The sequence below is a fragment of the Macadamia integrifolia genome, chromosome 6, assembly GCF_013358625.1.
Source record: "Macadamia integrifolia cultivar HAES 741 chromosome 6, SCU_Mint_v3, whole genome shotgun sequence".
In the NCBI taxonomy this organism is placed as follows: domain Eukaryota; kingdom Viridiplantae; phylum Streptophyta; class Magnoliopsida; order Proteales; family Proteaceae; genus Macadamia; species Macadamia integrifolia.
Window position 1 is genome coordinate 16,538,029 of NC_056562.1, and position 16,245 is coordinate 16,554,273.

The following is a 16,245-nucleotide window of genomic DNA, read 5'->3' on the forward strand; positions in this document are numbered from 1 at the left end:
CCCTATCCACTCTCTCTCTCTCCTCTGTACTTTGGCGCCATTTCAATGGTCCAAACGGAGAGGAAGAAAACAGAGGAGAAAACGAAGCAAGGTGGTGATCACTATGCTTGCAACATCTCCAATTTGCTTCTCCATTGCAGGAATTAGGTTAAAAACGAGGAGAAATCCAAACAACTCATCTAGTTCAAGCTTCTCTTCGTTGTTCTATGGTGGATCACTTCATTGCTTCATTAAGGGCTGCTCAAAGCTCAATTCACGGAATAAAAAAAATGGAACATCTTCAATCTGTAGAGCAACTTTGATTACTGATCCAGACGATTTTGAGGTCGGGAGGCTTGTCGGGAGCTATGGATTCATGAACATCACAAGGTGAATCAAAATCATAATCGATCTCTTGGGGTTTTGGTTACTACATTTGATTTACGAAATTGATGCGTTTGGCATTTGGATTCCAGCTATGCAAAGTTTCAGCCTGGACCAGATGTTGAGTATTCTTCGACAGATATGGAGCGATTAAGAGTTCAAGATGTGGGAGAGGGCAGTGTTAAAATCAGGTGCATTTCTATGATATTTGGTGCTTCTTCTTGTTGTTTGTGTTGTTATTTTTACTCATACCATCCATGGCAGTTCTGTTGCAGGCTTTATGAAGGGAGAATAGCTCAGGGTCCGCTTAGAGGGACTCGGGTCGTTTTTAAGGTAATATCAAGTTCCTCATCTCTTTATGTTCTGTAATGTCCTTGTTATAAAAAAAGAAAAAAAAAAGAAAATGAAGTGTGTGGTTGAAGGATTAGAAGAAGAAGAAGAAGAAGAAGGGTGAAATCTGGATTTGATCCCAAGACCTGGCCACAACAATCCAAGGTCCTCATGGCTAGGGTAATTGGCACCTTCAAATTAAACCATATTATCATAACTAAGACTCAATACTTAGTGGAAGTCTTTTAAGATAATCATGACTCAAGAACAGAATAAAAAACTCAAAAAAAATTACTAATAAGTTTGACCAACTGTATTTTTCTCCCCCCCTCCGCCCAAATGGTGGAATTTTGGGTATGAAAAAAGGCTTCAATTCAGTTCTGATTGCCTCCATGTAGTGCTACTTGAGACTGTCTGGATGATTGTTTGTGAAATCCATGATGCTATTGGGCAAAAAACAGTCAAAGCCTTCAAATTTTTGCATGGATTATTCCCATTCAACAATCATGCTTGGAGTTAAACTATTATTGTTCAGGGGGAGGGAGAGTGACTGCCCTTGCTTTACACATTTCATGCATCTAAATTATTGTCTATCTGGTGTTTCTTAAGATATTAAAGAAATTATAATCAATTGGAAGTGGTCCTATGTTGTTCATCTGAACCCATACCCATCTATGCATCAAAACTTGGTTGAAGAATATAGCAGTTTAATCAAAGATAGGAAGGTATGAAACAAGGAAACTGCTGATTAAACCGTTAACAGAGGCATAGATTTTGTGTTCTTTACTTTTTCTGATGTCAGTTGTCATTGTTAAGTTTATTATGTAACCCCAAAAAAGTTAACCTGGGTCAGACTGCCAGTCCAGCTGGTCAGAAAAAAGAGAAGAAAAGAAAAACTTGCAGGACTTCTATATAAATGGACATATATATGAGTTGAGTAAAGAATGTGATGATTAATTCATCATTCAATAACTTAGTCTGATACAACTTATTGACTTTTCTATCCTTATGACCTTATCCTTGCGATCAAGGCACTATGTATGAGTACTAACATCTAGTACTAGTGACATAAAGTGTGCTTGTCTCAATGAATAAGGCTGAAGAAGGATAGATTTGACATTCTATGCCTTTCTTATCCTTTTTTTGAAACTTCTGTGGCGGTTTTACTAAAAGAAATGAGCATTCTTGTTGTTTTGTTTTGTTTTTTTTTTTTTTTTTTTTTTTTTTTTTTTTTTTTTTTTTTTTTTTTTTTTGTTAGAGCTGTTTAGTTATGCTATTGAATTCACGTAATACAAGTTACATCAAAACCTTCATTTGGATTAGATTCCAATAAAACTCTGATTATCAGTATGAAATCTGGAAATTCTGACCTCCTTAAAATGGGACTACATTGACATAGTCCATGAGTATTACTTCTCTTGATTGAGTGCTTCAGAAATGGGTTTTAATTCTATGATTGCTAACTTATCAAATATTATTCCCCTTGTTAGCTTCATTATCAACCAATATTACCTTGTGGACGCTTGTCCAGGATAGACATTTTTTGTCCAGGATAGACATTTTATCTCCTTTCAAGTTTGAAGTCCTTTCAGTGCACCCTCTCTGTCCAACTATCTTAAGATTTCATAGATCTAAATCCTAAATTGTGTGAAACATGTGTAACGCCCCGGCCCCATTAACCTTGTATAATATTGTCCTCTTTGGCCCATAGGCCTCAAGGCTTTAAAATGCGTTGTGCCATGTTAAGGAGGCTAGAGGTTATTAACTAGTCTAGGAATCTCTCCCTAGGCAATGTGGGACTAAAGTTTGCACACCCTCACCGATCTCCCAAACCCCCTGGTACTTGCCGTATTCTTGGGTCGTCACAACATGTGTGAACACTCATCCCTGCAAGTTTTAACTACCACATAGCAAGGGAATTTTTGTTTTGCTTTTTTTGCATATCTATCTGCATGCTATCAAGTATTGATACGATATGGATCGATACAGCTGATTTGTATCGAGATTGACCCTGTCAATACAACACAGAATCTATACATAAAAATTTATGTACAAAACAGATACAGTACCAATATGGGCCAGTAAAGAAGCTGCCAAACCCCAAAAATACTAGTTTTTGAAAGAAAACTAATTTCCTACTTTGGTTTTTGGTAAAAACCTAAGTGGATCCTGTCTACACTCAAAAGAGACAAAAAAGGAGTTATTAAACAAGAAAAATTTAGCACTTAGCTCATCAAAGTGGAGATCGAACATCAAGACACATGTTGAAGTATGTGAAAAAAATTGATTCCCCCCCCCCCCTTGGATATTAATTTTCTTGTTTTCTTTGCCAAATATCACATCTAAACTAGAAAACTGACATGTATTTGGATCATCTTGAATAATTTGTGATCGATAATGTATAATTATGTTTGTTGCTAAGTATTTATTAATAGTTACATGCTGCTTCAAGTTTGTCTAATATGTTACTTGTAGAGTAGTAGTATGGTTAATGTGTATATACTTAATGTATGCTACTAAATACTTAGCAGTATGCTTATATTTTACATATTACTTCTTGGTTTGGATATTTAGGGATTGCTTTAATCCAGTATCCTTATAATTAAATCGATTTTTCTTTTTCATATCTTCTTGCTTAAATGCTTCTTAATACTTTTTTTTTTTTTGGATGAATTCTTCTTATTACTTATTAGTAGGTTTGACATTGGCCTTGCCAAAGAAGATTTGAATCACATAGATGGTGTGAAGACAAAAATAACCTGACATTAGTTGGAAATCATTATTTATTTCTTATTTGTGGTGCATAATTCTGAAACACTTGTTTTTCATATATCATAAGCATATCCATACGTATCAAAGTGTATCTAGCGTCTCTTAACATTTCCCGATACGTCTCTCATAACCAGCTTTCCGATACATTGCCTGATACTGATTCCGATACTTGACACCTTGCCTATCTGACCAATTTACACTTCAGAATGCAATGAGCCTGTGACATCAGGTCTACATAGCCACAACTACTTGGTTGTGATGATATTGAATTTTTGAACCTGGTAGGTCAAAGAAATGTGATAATGGGAATCCTTTTTCAAAAATAAGTGTTGCATCTTTTCCGAAGAGATTAAGGTATGAAGTATGAACATTAATGGAGAAGTCTCTCTTGGCAGAAATAACACTAGGTAGTAACATTTTTTTAGAGCATTAATCTGTGGCAAAAGATGAGTTTTCTCTTCATTCTTCTTGTGGCCATCTGCTTTCTATTTTCTCTTGGCTGCTAATCACTTGGCGGTTAGCTCAAAGGAGAAATGCTTGGATTGTTCTTCAAGTCTTTGTTTATTTTGGAGTTTATGAACCAAGTTTGAAGGAGCCAGCTAGTTCAGCTGGTATCAGCTCCTCTGCAGTTTCACATGAGACCTAGGATCAAGTCTCCTTATGTTCACCTTGTGCCAAAAAGGCGCCCCAACTCCTCCTCTCTCTTGTAATGGTGCCCCACTGAGGTGATTGTAGTAGTAGCACCTGTTTACATAGACAACCCTCTCTCCCTCCCCCCACCCCCCCCCCCAAAAACAAAAAAAAAAAAAAAAAAAAAAACCTGTAGAATTTCGTCAATGCTTGATTCAGTTTAAGTAGGATCATGCTCGGTAATGTTATGTTCAGAATTTGATTTATAATTAGTTCCTTAGCATTATAATGCAGTAGTTTTTTTATATGGTACGATACATAAAGCCACATATTACCAGCATTGTCTTTTTCATAGTAGTCATGGTGCCAAGGTGAGCCCTGGCACTGCCAGGCATCTAGGCAACAATAAACATATGTTTTTTGAGAAGAATATCCTTCTCTTGGTGTTCTATAGTCAACATTGAAGTTTTCCTGATGCTCTGCTGTTGTTGCCCATGATAAATGAATAAAATCTTTTCGTTCTTGAGATTGGAACCATGTTTATTACTTTTAATTGGTTGGGTAAGATATTGATAAACTGCTAAAATCCATTTGATTGGATATATCTCTACTTTTCTCTTCTTAATGTTGGTCTTTCAAATGGAATACTGGTTGTTGAAACCATAACAATTTGGTAGCTGGATTTCTAAGTTATATTGATTCCAGCTTCTGGGAACTTGAGCTGAGTTAACTGGAGTTCTGAATGGAGTTGATTTCATCACTTACTGTACTTATTAACTGGATGTACAGTGTGTGTGGTATTTTTGCTTTGCTGCATCATAACCTTATGATGTTGATCGGTGTGAAAGTGCTAGGGACAATATCGCCTAGGTCCTCTCCTCTTAGATATTAAGAACTTGTATTTTCTTGTCATTTTTAGAAAAATTTGCACCATCTTTTGCGGTCTTTAATTTATTGGTGTTGGAACATGTAAGGCTTCTGCAGTTAAAGTAAATGACAATACAACTTTTCTTTCTTTTTCTCTCTCATTTTTTGTGTGGTACTAGAGATGATGTGTACGCTTTGTACTCTTGGTGCATCATTCATAAATTGTATTTTTGGATATATAAACTGTGAATGACATAGTCCTTTCCATAATTTCTAGCCTTATGTCCATTTGGTCTTAAACAATCAATATATCATGTTGTTTTACTGCTCATGTAGGTCTATCCCGGACAGCGTGCTGGTGGTATTGAGGCAGATATGATGGCTGCAAATGAGTTAAAGACTCATGTCTCCCTCCAGGTAAGGAGGCTAGCCTGTGTCACCGAAATTCTCTATTTTCACTCCAAATCCTTTCTTAAAGAACGGTCTTCAGAGAGTATAGTTGAAAGAAACCTTTTTGATGATTGAATCCTGCACAACTTCTGCAGAGTGATTCCAAAGAAACCTGTCAGAATATACAGATACTTTTAGGAGGGTTTGAGACAAAAACTGGGGAGCAGGTCTATTACGCCAACTTTTAAAATGTCAAGTATTTTAGCATTCTTTATGGTAGATGCAAATTAAAGAGAATCTCTCCTGTACAGTGGCTTGCTTTTCGTAACGATGGGAACTATAGTGCCGCAGACTATGCGAAAATTAAAGGTGATGCAGTATCAAAAGATCGTAATCTTGGAGAACAGAAGTACTGGAATCGTTTTGATGAGGAGCAAACTATAAAACGAAGAAGATTTTTTGTCATTAAGCTTCTTCGGGGTGCCATAAGTGGTCTAGCCTTCATGCATGAACATGACAGATTACACCAGAGTCTTGGTCCTGCTTCTGTCATTCTCAAGTATGCTTATTGGACTTATAAATTTTTCATTCCTAAGAATTTCCCTTACAACTATCTGAGACTTGTTTGATAATAATAGCTTGGTTTCTATCTGTTGAATGTAATGCAAAATACTATTAACTATTGGCAGTACAATAGTGGAGAGGGATGGAGCTTACTTAGTCCCAAGACTCCGGGATCTGGCCTTTTCAGTTGATATAAGGTATAAAAAACATGTTCTTTCAGTTTCTTGGAACCCAGCTTGCTCACATTTTATTTTGTGATGTTCTATTTGTACGTATTAACTTTCTCACTATTTTATTTTTGGAGATATTTATTAACTCTTTATAACAAGGATACTTGTCTCTTCTAGCAGCTTGATATCTTTGATCCATATAGAGGTTATGTTATGTTTAACAAATTCCTTACTTTGTGATTATTTTAGTTTTAGTTTCTTTTTAAGGTACTGATATTTTGACTTTAATGAATATCAACTTACCTCGATCAGCTCTTTTCCAAGACATATATTCACAAAAACTAATATTTACACTATTTTGCTATAATACTACTAGTAATTGATTGCTTGTAACACCACCAGAACAAAGAAGTGGTAAGATCAACCGGTATTTATAGTGCATATGCACATTTTTGTTGTATTCAGTTTCCATAATCCATCCTTGATTGTTTTGCATTGTTATTAATGTAAATATTTTTCATGTTTATTTTATTTATGAGCTTTCATTTTCCATCGTACTGAACAAGGACAATGCCAATCTATATTATGATCATTTATAAGGGAAAATTGTTTTTACTCTGCCCCATTTTGGAAAGGCTCTATAAACGATCCACCATTGGAGCCATCCGAAGATAATGTGGCAATTCCGACTGTTGGACTGAGAATCATGGTCTAGATTGGTGACATGTCTAATTTCAGAACATAATTCAATCCAATACCGTCTAGTGTATTGGTATGTATGCAAACCTATGATACTTTGACAGTATTGTGCACTCTCCCTTAGTCCTGGAGTTTCAAAGTTCTATTTTTCCACATGGCATACTTCAATTGGGTTAAACTTGGCATTGGAGCAGCGGACCTTTGGAAGCACCTGTCCACAAAATTTGGGTCCCATTTGATTTGCAACTTGGAAAATTTTTATGGCCATTTAGGTAAGACTTCCTAAGTGGACCGTGTAGGAAACCTTCACCCTAATTGGATTTGGAGATTTGCAACTTGGAAATTATTTAGGGCCATTTAGGTAAGACTTCCTAAGTGGACTGTGTAGGAAACCTTTACCTTGATTGGTGATTTGGAAATTCTAAAAAATAAATTTAATAATAATTAAAAATGCTTATTTTATATACCTCATGATGAGAATGGTGCTTGTTTTCATTGTTGTTGTTGTGTTTCTAGGTGTGACATAGGGCCTCGTCCCCCTAGGAGGGGCACAAGGTGAAGAAACGCAACCCTAAAACGATACAGAAGATAATGGAAAAAACAAAACAAACAATGCACATAGATTTTACGAGGTTCGGCAAGGTTGCCTACGTCCCCGGTGAGATGAGATCCTGCTTCACTATCAATGGAGAATAGGGTTACAACGCTCATCCTCACACCTCTCAGTATTGATTGCATCACAAAGAAAGAAACTCTCGCTACAAATATATAGCAAAAAAACATTAATCCGGAAAGTACACAATTGCTCTCAAATAAAAAATTTGAGCGGGGGCTGCGCCCCCCTACACCTCCTGCTATGCAAGGGGGCCTCCTGCCCCCTTGCAACCCCCATGACCCTTTAACCAACTAGCGGGACTGTCATCCTGCCTGTCTAGGTGCTGCATCAGTACTCCCTGGATTAAATTGTGATGGAATACAAGACATCGTACACCAACACAAGGGGCAACTTGCGCCCCTTGTGTTTGGGTGCAGGCCCTGTGTCCCACCCAGAAAACTTTGTTTTTTATCATCATCATCATCATCATCATTATTATTATTATTACTTCTTTTGCTATGATTTTTCTTTTTGTTATTATTATTTGGGCCAAAGAACACTCCCTGGTTGTGCAGCCCCTGTGCCCAAAGGGGACACCCCTACCCCCTGTCGTGTGCCCCCCTCAATGGCCCCTGCAGCAGCACAGGGCCGCGCTGCCAGGGAGCGTTCTTTTCCCCTAGTATTTGTTATCATCATTACTATTAGGGAAAATGATGTATACACCAGTGGTGTGTAATGAAATCTTGCTCGCTAGCATCTTATTAATTGCCAAATCCTCTCTTTCCATCTCAGTTGTTCAAACCATTCGTTATTGCGACCCCATACTCTCCATCGCTGCTACCCTCTCTCTTGCCGCGCTCGCTATTGCATCTCCCCCTTTCTCTCCCCCGATGTCTCCCCCTCCACATATTTATCCTCCGGTCTCTCTCCTCCCTGCTCTATGCACGTCCCCACCCGCCTTTTCCCCCTCCCCTCTACATCTCTCTCCCCCACTCGAACCCCTCTCACATGGCCTCCCTATCTCCCCCCTTGCTTCCTTTGCATACCTGAGCTATTCCGAATCTTGTCATGGGAGTGCACACTTACACATGGAACATCAGGCCTTAGCATGATTACACTAGTTTCCAACTATGGGGTACCTCGGTCAATGAGAATAGGAGGTGTTTTGGGTAAAGGAGCCACAACGATATTACCAGGTCAAATTGACAAAAGAATATTCATTTTTTGACTCTGTAGTTGAGGATTTTAGAGGTGTGGCCTATGCTTCTTGTAGTTTTATTGGTGACTGGAGAGTGATGATGACTTTAGTTGAGTGACGAATGGTTTGTGTAGTTCAGCAGAGTACATTTTCCTTTGGAAAATTATCTTGTACCACCCCTAATTTGAAACCTTATATTATATACCACCCTAGTTTTCTAAAAATATCTAGTATGTCACCTTTTTTGTTAACAAAGTTACACATAAATCCATTCTGTTAGATCAAAATCGTCAAGTGATGACGTAATGAAGTTGTTATTTTCTAAATGGCAAGTTCACCTTCCTCAAGGGTAAATTGACTGTTTTACCCTGTGATGTAAAAACCCCCAATTCATGCGACCCAACATAGAATCGAAGGTTTAGGGCTTCTCTTCCGACTCAGGCAACCCAACATTGAAGAAATATTATGATCAATCACCTCCTTTGACTGCAAAAATCACCTAAGGATTGACGAGATCAAAATCTTGGCAGACCTTCAAATTCTTTTGTTGCAGAATCTTGGACCTTAGGCCTTGAACAAAGATGGAAGGATGACCGCCTATGTGTATGGAATCGAAGTCGACGGAAATTCCAAACTTGAAACGGACAGCCATGATCTGAACAAATCGGCAAGGGAATGTCAATTCAAGAAAACGGAGAAAATGTTGAAGAATTACATAGACCGAGAAAGTGGCAATTTCGATGAAATCAAATACAGAAAAGAAGAACTGAACGATTTGATAATTGATGATAGCGAGAACCGAAGCCATAGAGGCACTTCTTCTTCCTCTTCTGTTCTTCTCGTTTGCCCTTTTCTGTTCCAGAGATTTTTTAAATTTTGGCAATCTGGAGATCTCTCATAAAAGTCTAAACCAGGGTCTGGGATTACGTGCGTATGGGAAGACACGAGATGACCCCAAGTACCCAACCACAAAAAATAAAAAAATAATGTGACGTGTCAATCACGTGACGAGGGGATGTCGCTTATGCCGCAACTCACAAGAGGAGATTAAAGGAAACATGCATCTCTGGTGCAGAGGCTGCCACCATTGTTGCAGAATTTTTATGGAGTTCTTATCCATGAAAGAGGTAAAGATTGTTTTTTCATTTATTCATTTATTCATTTTTTTTTTTTTTTTTTTTTTTAATTTAGAATCATGAACCTTCGGTGGGAAGATCAATCTCGTCTTTGGGGAGGAACAAAGAGCATCTTCATGGGGTAGAGCAATCGGCTGTTTCGGTGCCCCCAAATTCTTCCCACTCAGATGATTCATTGTTGGATGATTCATCTTCCGCGGAAGAGAGAGCATTTTCGTTGAGGTCATCATTATAGAGAACAAAAAAACGTAAGGGCTAGCAGTTACAGAGAAAAGAAGAGGGCAATTATGAAAAACAAACAGGGTCAAAAGTGTCTTTTCCACTTCTAAACTGACGGTGTTATGCATCAGGGGTATGGTTGATATTTTTAGAAAATTAGGGTGATATATAATATAAGGTTTCAAATTAGGGGTGGTTCAAGATAATTTTCCATTTCCTTTTTATTTGAAAAAGATTTATAAAACTATAGCAATGATCAGTAGAACCCATACTGCCACAAGCTGTTACAATCCCAGAAACCTATAATCAAACAAGAGAAATAGAGGAAACAAGAGAAGAAGAAAAGAGGAGAGAAAAGAGAGAGATGTGCAATCGAAAGAGACTCCCAAAAGAGAGGAGTGACCTGCGATCAGACTAGAATAGTTTGATTGCAGGTTATTCCTCAAAACTTATATTAAATGGTGCTGAAGAAAAGTACAAAAATACCCCCATAAAGAAGAAAAACCTAATCACAGAGATATGGGGCCGATAGGACATAAATGCCCCTATAGGCCCTGTCGCTGTTTAGGATTAGCGTCTAGCGCTAAACTCAACACCTCTCAATCCCAATTGATTTGGTCTCACACTTGGGACTGCCAAGGGATCCTCAATGCTTGGCATATGCAAACAAAATAATCTGCAGAAACCTGTACGTCCCTGCAACTAAGCTCAGTGGTCGGCAGGGGAGAGTGAGGGACCGGGGAGGGTGTTTGCAGAGGTGGGAAGTGGGGGGTTTTTTTTTGGGGAGAGGGCAGGGAGGGAGATGTAGGGGAGGGGAGAGAGACCGGCGGTGGAAAGAGAGAGAAAGGGGGAGATGCAGCTCTGCTGGTGGTTGCATCGACGAGAGAGAGAGGTTGGGTTTGCAACAACTGACAGATTGAACGGCTGAGATGTAGAGAGGGGAATCTGACGGTCAATAAGATCCCTCTCGCTTACCATTATTCTTATTCTTATTGTTGTTATTATTTTTCGTTATCATTGTTATTATTGTTAATTCTTAGATAATAAATTGATATGAATTTGACTTGAAGTGGATAATATCATCAATACTGGTTTCTTAGGTATTCAGTCCTAGAAGAAGGTCCTGGAATACTATCTGAGGGACTATGGAGAAGGGCCTCTGCCGCTGGTGCTTTCACTCCTATGGAGAAAAGAGCCTTTGGAATAGCTGATGACATGTAACTATTTGGAGCTCAATTTACTTTATCTGTTTTACCAAAAATTTTTTTTACTATATCTGTTAAGAGTTTATTTAGCTTTTTTCCTAACTTCAATAATTGTGCTCTCTATTGTCCAATCTGTTTGCAAGCAGATATGAAGCGGGCCTTCTGCTTGCGTACTTATCTTTTGTTCCATTTTGCGAAGCAGGCATCATGGATGGACTTTCATTGCAAGTGAGCTAGACTAAACACATAATGCTTATGTTCGATTTTATGTATCTTATTTCTCTTAGGGAAATTTATATATGTTTCTCTTCCTGATCAAGTATCATGGTTTCGGCCATTCACCTAACCTAATTGTAATTTTATGAACTTGCAGAGGCTTCTCGAAAGCACTTTCCAACTTGATCTTGAAGCTGTGAGAGAGTAAAAATCTGCCCTTTCTTACCAGTTTATCCTTTAATAGCTTATTTTGTTGATTCCTCCACTCCCAAAATGTGACTGCTGTTGGATAGATTTTTCATAGGCGTATTCCCCGTTCACCTGCTGATGTTTACAAAATATTCAGAAGCATTGTATTGATTTTCCCCAGTATTGTTGAGATCTCAGGAAGGAGAATAATTCTCGTAAGATGCTACATGCACCTTGAGACCAATTTATAGGAGACTAATCAGACTATGCAATACCTTAGTCAACAATCTTTAGAAGCAGAATAGCCTCTGAACAAAACCTTAGCGAACAAATCTTGCAGGATGTTCAAATTCAATTTGTTGCCTACCTTTCTCCTTGATATCACCATTGTGAAGTAGTTGGCACATGGGAGTCGGAGGTTTAGTGTAGCAACCTAGTTAAATAATTAAACTTTCTGGGATTAGCTTAGCTGAGCTTGGTATATTACCTGAGGCAAGTATCCTGTTTTCCTTTGTACTGAGTGAGCTATGCATTCTTGCAGGAAATCTAAGTTACATAGCACCATTGAGCACAATTGCAGCATAAAAATAACATACCAAGCAAGGTGTAACCCATTTACATTGACCATGTCCTGATCTATTGAGTTGACTAAGATCATGTTGACACTCCCACTAAGGGCAGATGGATGCTGTAGAGGCTTTAGGATAGCTCACTCTGTCAAATATGGACCTGTCAACCTTCGTTTTTGATCCAGTGACTTGTATCAGTTCTGTCTTGATTCCAAGGGATTTCAAACCTTTGCTTTTTGTAGATTGTCAATGCACTCAGGCCTGCTTGGGTATTCGTCATTTAATAGTAGAAAAATTGAACACATGGGGATTGGGCATGTGCTTTCCCTTCAAGTAGATGTTAGTAATTGGTCCTTTTGCATTTTTTTTTTGTTAACGACGGGTATCCAGGCCTTCGGCCTGACTAGTCCCATGGGCCCATACTGACCCCACAATTGCATGGACCGGGTCATACGGGGTTGAATGAGAACCATTCAACTTTCATTAAAAGTAGTGAAGAGCACTAAACACCCCCGTGTGAGTTGCCCAAGGTGTGCCTAGTGGGAGTTGAACTTAGGACGTCCGAGTTTACGGCTCGTACTAAGTTCGTTGCTCACCAACTGCGCTACCCCCTTGGTCCTTTTGCAGGGTAACATCAAAACCTGCCAAAAATCATATCGGAATTGTTTGAGATCAGAAGTCAATGGGCATGTGATGCAGGCCCGACCAACACATGAAGTTTAGCCCAAGGCCTAGCATTTACCTTAGCCCATGATTAACATTCCTTAGTCTCTACTATGTAATTTAACGTTTAATCTCAACCATAGATACTCAAATGTAATCGACGGTGGAGATATCGTAGGAGGTTTTAGGGTTGGAACTCTCCACATCCTTAGTGGATTTCCACCTCAATTCCTTTGACTCCTTACCTTGTGAGCTCAAGTTTGGCATTTGAGCTAACATTGGAAAGCTATAAAGAAAGCTCCCTTGGAAGTCACTAGTCATCTTGAAACAAGAATCAAAGTATTGAGTCTTGCATCAAGGCATTGGAAGACCTCAACTCTTGAATCAAGGCATGGGAGACTTCAACAAGTGGAAGACCTCAATTACATTTTCTATTTTTAAGATTTCTATTGAGTTTTTATTTTCTAATGTATTTTGTGATTGGTCCATGTCACAAATTGAAATTATAAAAGATGGTTGTAGTCTCCTAGGTAAAGGGTTGTAGTCCTATATAAAGAGGACACATTTTGAGTAGGAAAGACAAGACAATTGAATTAAAGAAAAATTTCAAAGTTGCTCAAAGCTTCTTATGAATCTTGAAGAGTTTTTCTTATGAAACCAAGTTGTATTTCACCCATCCTTGAAGAGATTGGACTTTCAATCATCCTAGAAGAGTTGAGCTTTCAACCTTGAAGAGTTGAAGTCACACCCCTCAAAGATCCAACTTAGAAGAGTTGAATTTTTGAAGCAATTATTTTCAGATTCGGACTGTGTAAGTATAGTAACTTGACAGCCCTTTAAGCCCTTGTTCATCCGTAATCTCAACAATTCCTATTTCACGAAAGTTGTAGCCCCACTTCTTATCTTTAATTCTTGATTTGAATCACCCCAAACCGATATTGGAACAGAGAGTTATCTCCAAATTACTGGCCGAAGGTCATTCTATCCGAAATTAGTTTCATCTATAAAGACAAGTCCTCTCCCGATCCTTGTATTCGGGCAATCCTGTGAGGGAGATTTCATCAGCATGTTTAAATCTATCATCATCACCTGCAGCATCCAAAAATGCCCCCTCCCTGACCCCAACCCTCTTGTGTTCCTGTAGGCTCCATTGTGCCAACTCCTGCATGCTCATGAAGTATAGTCCCACGAGTCGATCACATTCTGTGTCAACAATATCCTGCATAACTGATCCATCTACAAGTCATGAGTTCCCAAGTGATGTGGCCATGACACAATCATGTCACAGGCTTGGCTAAAAATGTCAGCTATGTGGCAATGGTTGGGGCATATCACATCATACAAGCTAGCAAAGGGGTCAAACGGATGATTGGAACTCATCTCTCAGAATTTCTGGTGATTGTGCCTCAGAAGAATGATGAGTGCAGGTCATAACCATCATCCTTCTACACTTTCGTGGTTGCAGAGTGTAAATCACATATAACTGGGGCCACCTAGTTATTAAAAAAAAAAAAAAAAAAAAGCCCGTTGCCCAGTGCACAAAGGCTTCCCGCACTTAAACAGGGTTCTGGGAGAGTATATAGGTAGACAGCCTTACCCCCTTTACGGAGAGGCTGGTTCCCAGGACTCGTACCTGCACCACTACGCAGGCGGAAAGAGCCCTTTGCCATTGCTCCAAGCAACAACCCCTATTAGGGGGTGCATTAGGAAGGGTTAACCATTATTAATGGATCTCATCTATTCTAGGTTAAGTATCACTATTTGAAGGCAATAATTATGACAGAGCATTTTATCTACTATTCATACAGCTCTGCCTAACCATTCAAGTTAATTTAATAATTGTGATCATTATAATCAACTAAAAAAATAAAGCTTTAACATGAGAGACTTTTAAGGGCCATAAAACGGTTTGTCCTCTCCCTATGTAAACCTCTCTGCTTTCAAAATTTCTGATGTTGAATCATGTAGACATAAATACTCTGCTATTATGCTTCTGCAAGACTTGCATCGTTGCACACTTCTTGCACGACTCAATTCATTTTCTTTTCTTTTTAGGTACTGTCTAGCAGATGACCGCTTGTTAGAAGCAGTACGGTTTCTGGATCTCGGTGCTGGTGCTGGTTGGGAGTTACTCCAGGTCAAATTAATACCTTCTTGATATGATGCTTTTTGTTTCTCATTATGATTTAATTATCTACTTGAATAGATAATTTGGAATTCCTCCACATGGGTTATATTTTACATACCTGTTACACAACAGATTTGTGCTCCACAAATTTCATATTTCTGCAAGCAATGCATCTGTAGGAGGTAGTTTGATCCAACATTAAGTTTCCAAACCAGGGTCCAGATTAGATGACGGGCCATATGCCCTGTGCTTTTCGGGGACTTGTTTGACCTATCTGGCTCAGGCTGTGACCCAAAGTAAGCCATTACCAAGGTTGATTTGGTGCTTAGTTTGATTTTTTTTTTTTTTTGCCTTTGATGATTGATGCGGCCTCTAAGTAACAGCTTTCCCTTTTCCATTTTGAAATTATATTTCTCATAAATTTACTTTCCAGTGTTAAAATTTTAATTTCTGCAGGCAATGCTGAATCCAGACTTCCGTAAACGGCCAATTGCTGAAGCTGTATTGAACCACAGATTCATGACCGGTGCAGTTCTATGAATTGTGAGAAGGGATTCTTGGCAGGAGGATTTGTAAATAGGCAAAACAAAATTTATTTTCTTCTATTTCACATTCTGTATATTCAGTTTTTTTTTTTTTTTCTCAGTGAGGCATCTAATCTCTGTTACCATATTTCAGCAACTCTGTAAAGCACATGATTGAGAGAGAGTGGGGTCGACCATTGGCTTGTGTTCAATAACACAAAGTCGAATGATTATTGAACATGGTTAGTGACTAATGTGAGAACTGACAGATCATATAAAATTAATTGCATATTCCTTCAGACATTGATGTCCAGTGTTATTAAGGCACTCTTTAACATGCAAGGACTTGAGAAACTCTGTTTTAGCAATTACATGATACATCTTCTATGCAGCAGGAGAAAGGAAAAAGTGAACTACTTTGGATGTATTAATTTGGCATGGATGTGAAGTGTGCTTGCATAAGTCTGGTTTTCACTGGGAATGGACTGACCATCTATCGCAGAAGATGTACGAATAGATAACAGATATGGTTTCATTTTCTTGGGAGTGGACTGACCATTTTCTTTCCGTTTTATAGCTCAACGGTTAGATTCTTAGAGGGGATTGCTTGGCCTATAAATATAGGAATTTTTTTTTTGGGGTGGTTGGGGTGGGGGGTGGGGGAGGGAGACATTCATTTCAACATCTTTAAGGCTTGTTTAAAAGATTTTGAGAATCATCCCTTGAGTTTAAAATTGCATACTCTGTTTTGGGTTTCTTGTGAACCCTTTTAGTTTGCATATCTACCTTTCTAGAGGTTTCTTATTTGAGCTTTATTT

At 38.5% G+C, this 16,245-nt stretch overlaps 1 protein-coding gene across 1 annotated transcript; it reads left to right on the top strand.

Annotated features, from left to right (window-relative positions):
* Positions 1 to 15,726, top strand: LOC122080799. Its single transcript, XM_042647656.1, has 12 exons — positions 1 to 369; positions 456 to 554; positions 639 to 696; positions 5,299 to 5,379; positions 5,508 to 5,579; positions 5,664 to 5,911; positions 6,042 to 6,113; positions 11,034 to 11,150; positions 11,285 to 11,366; positions 11,512 to 11,558; positions 14,831 to 14,912; positions 15,360 to 15,726. The coding sequence occupies exons 1-12, from the start codon at positions 104 to 106 to the stop codon at positions 15,441 to 15,443; spliced, it is 1,308 nt and encodes a 435-aa protein (XP_042503590.1). The 5' UTR covers positions 1 to 103; the 3' UTR covers positions 15,444 to 15,726.
* Positions 15,727 to 16,245: the final 519 nt, after the last annotated feature.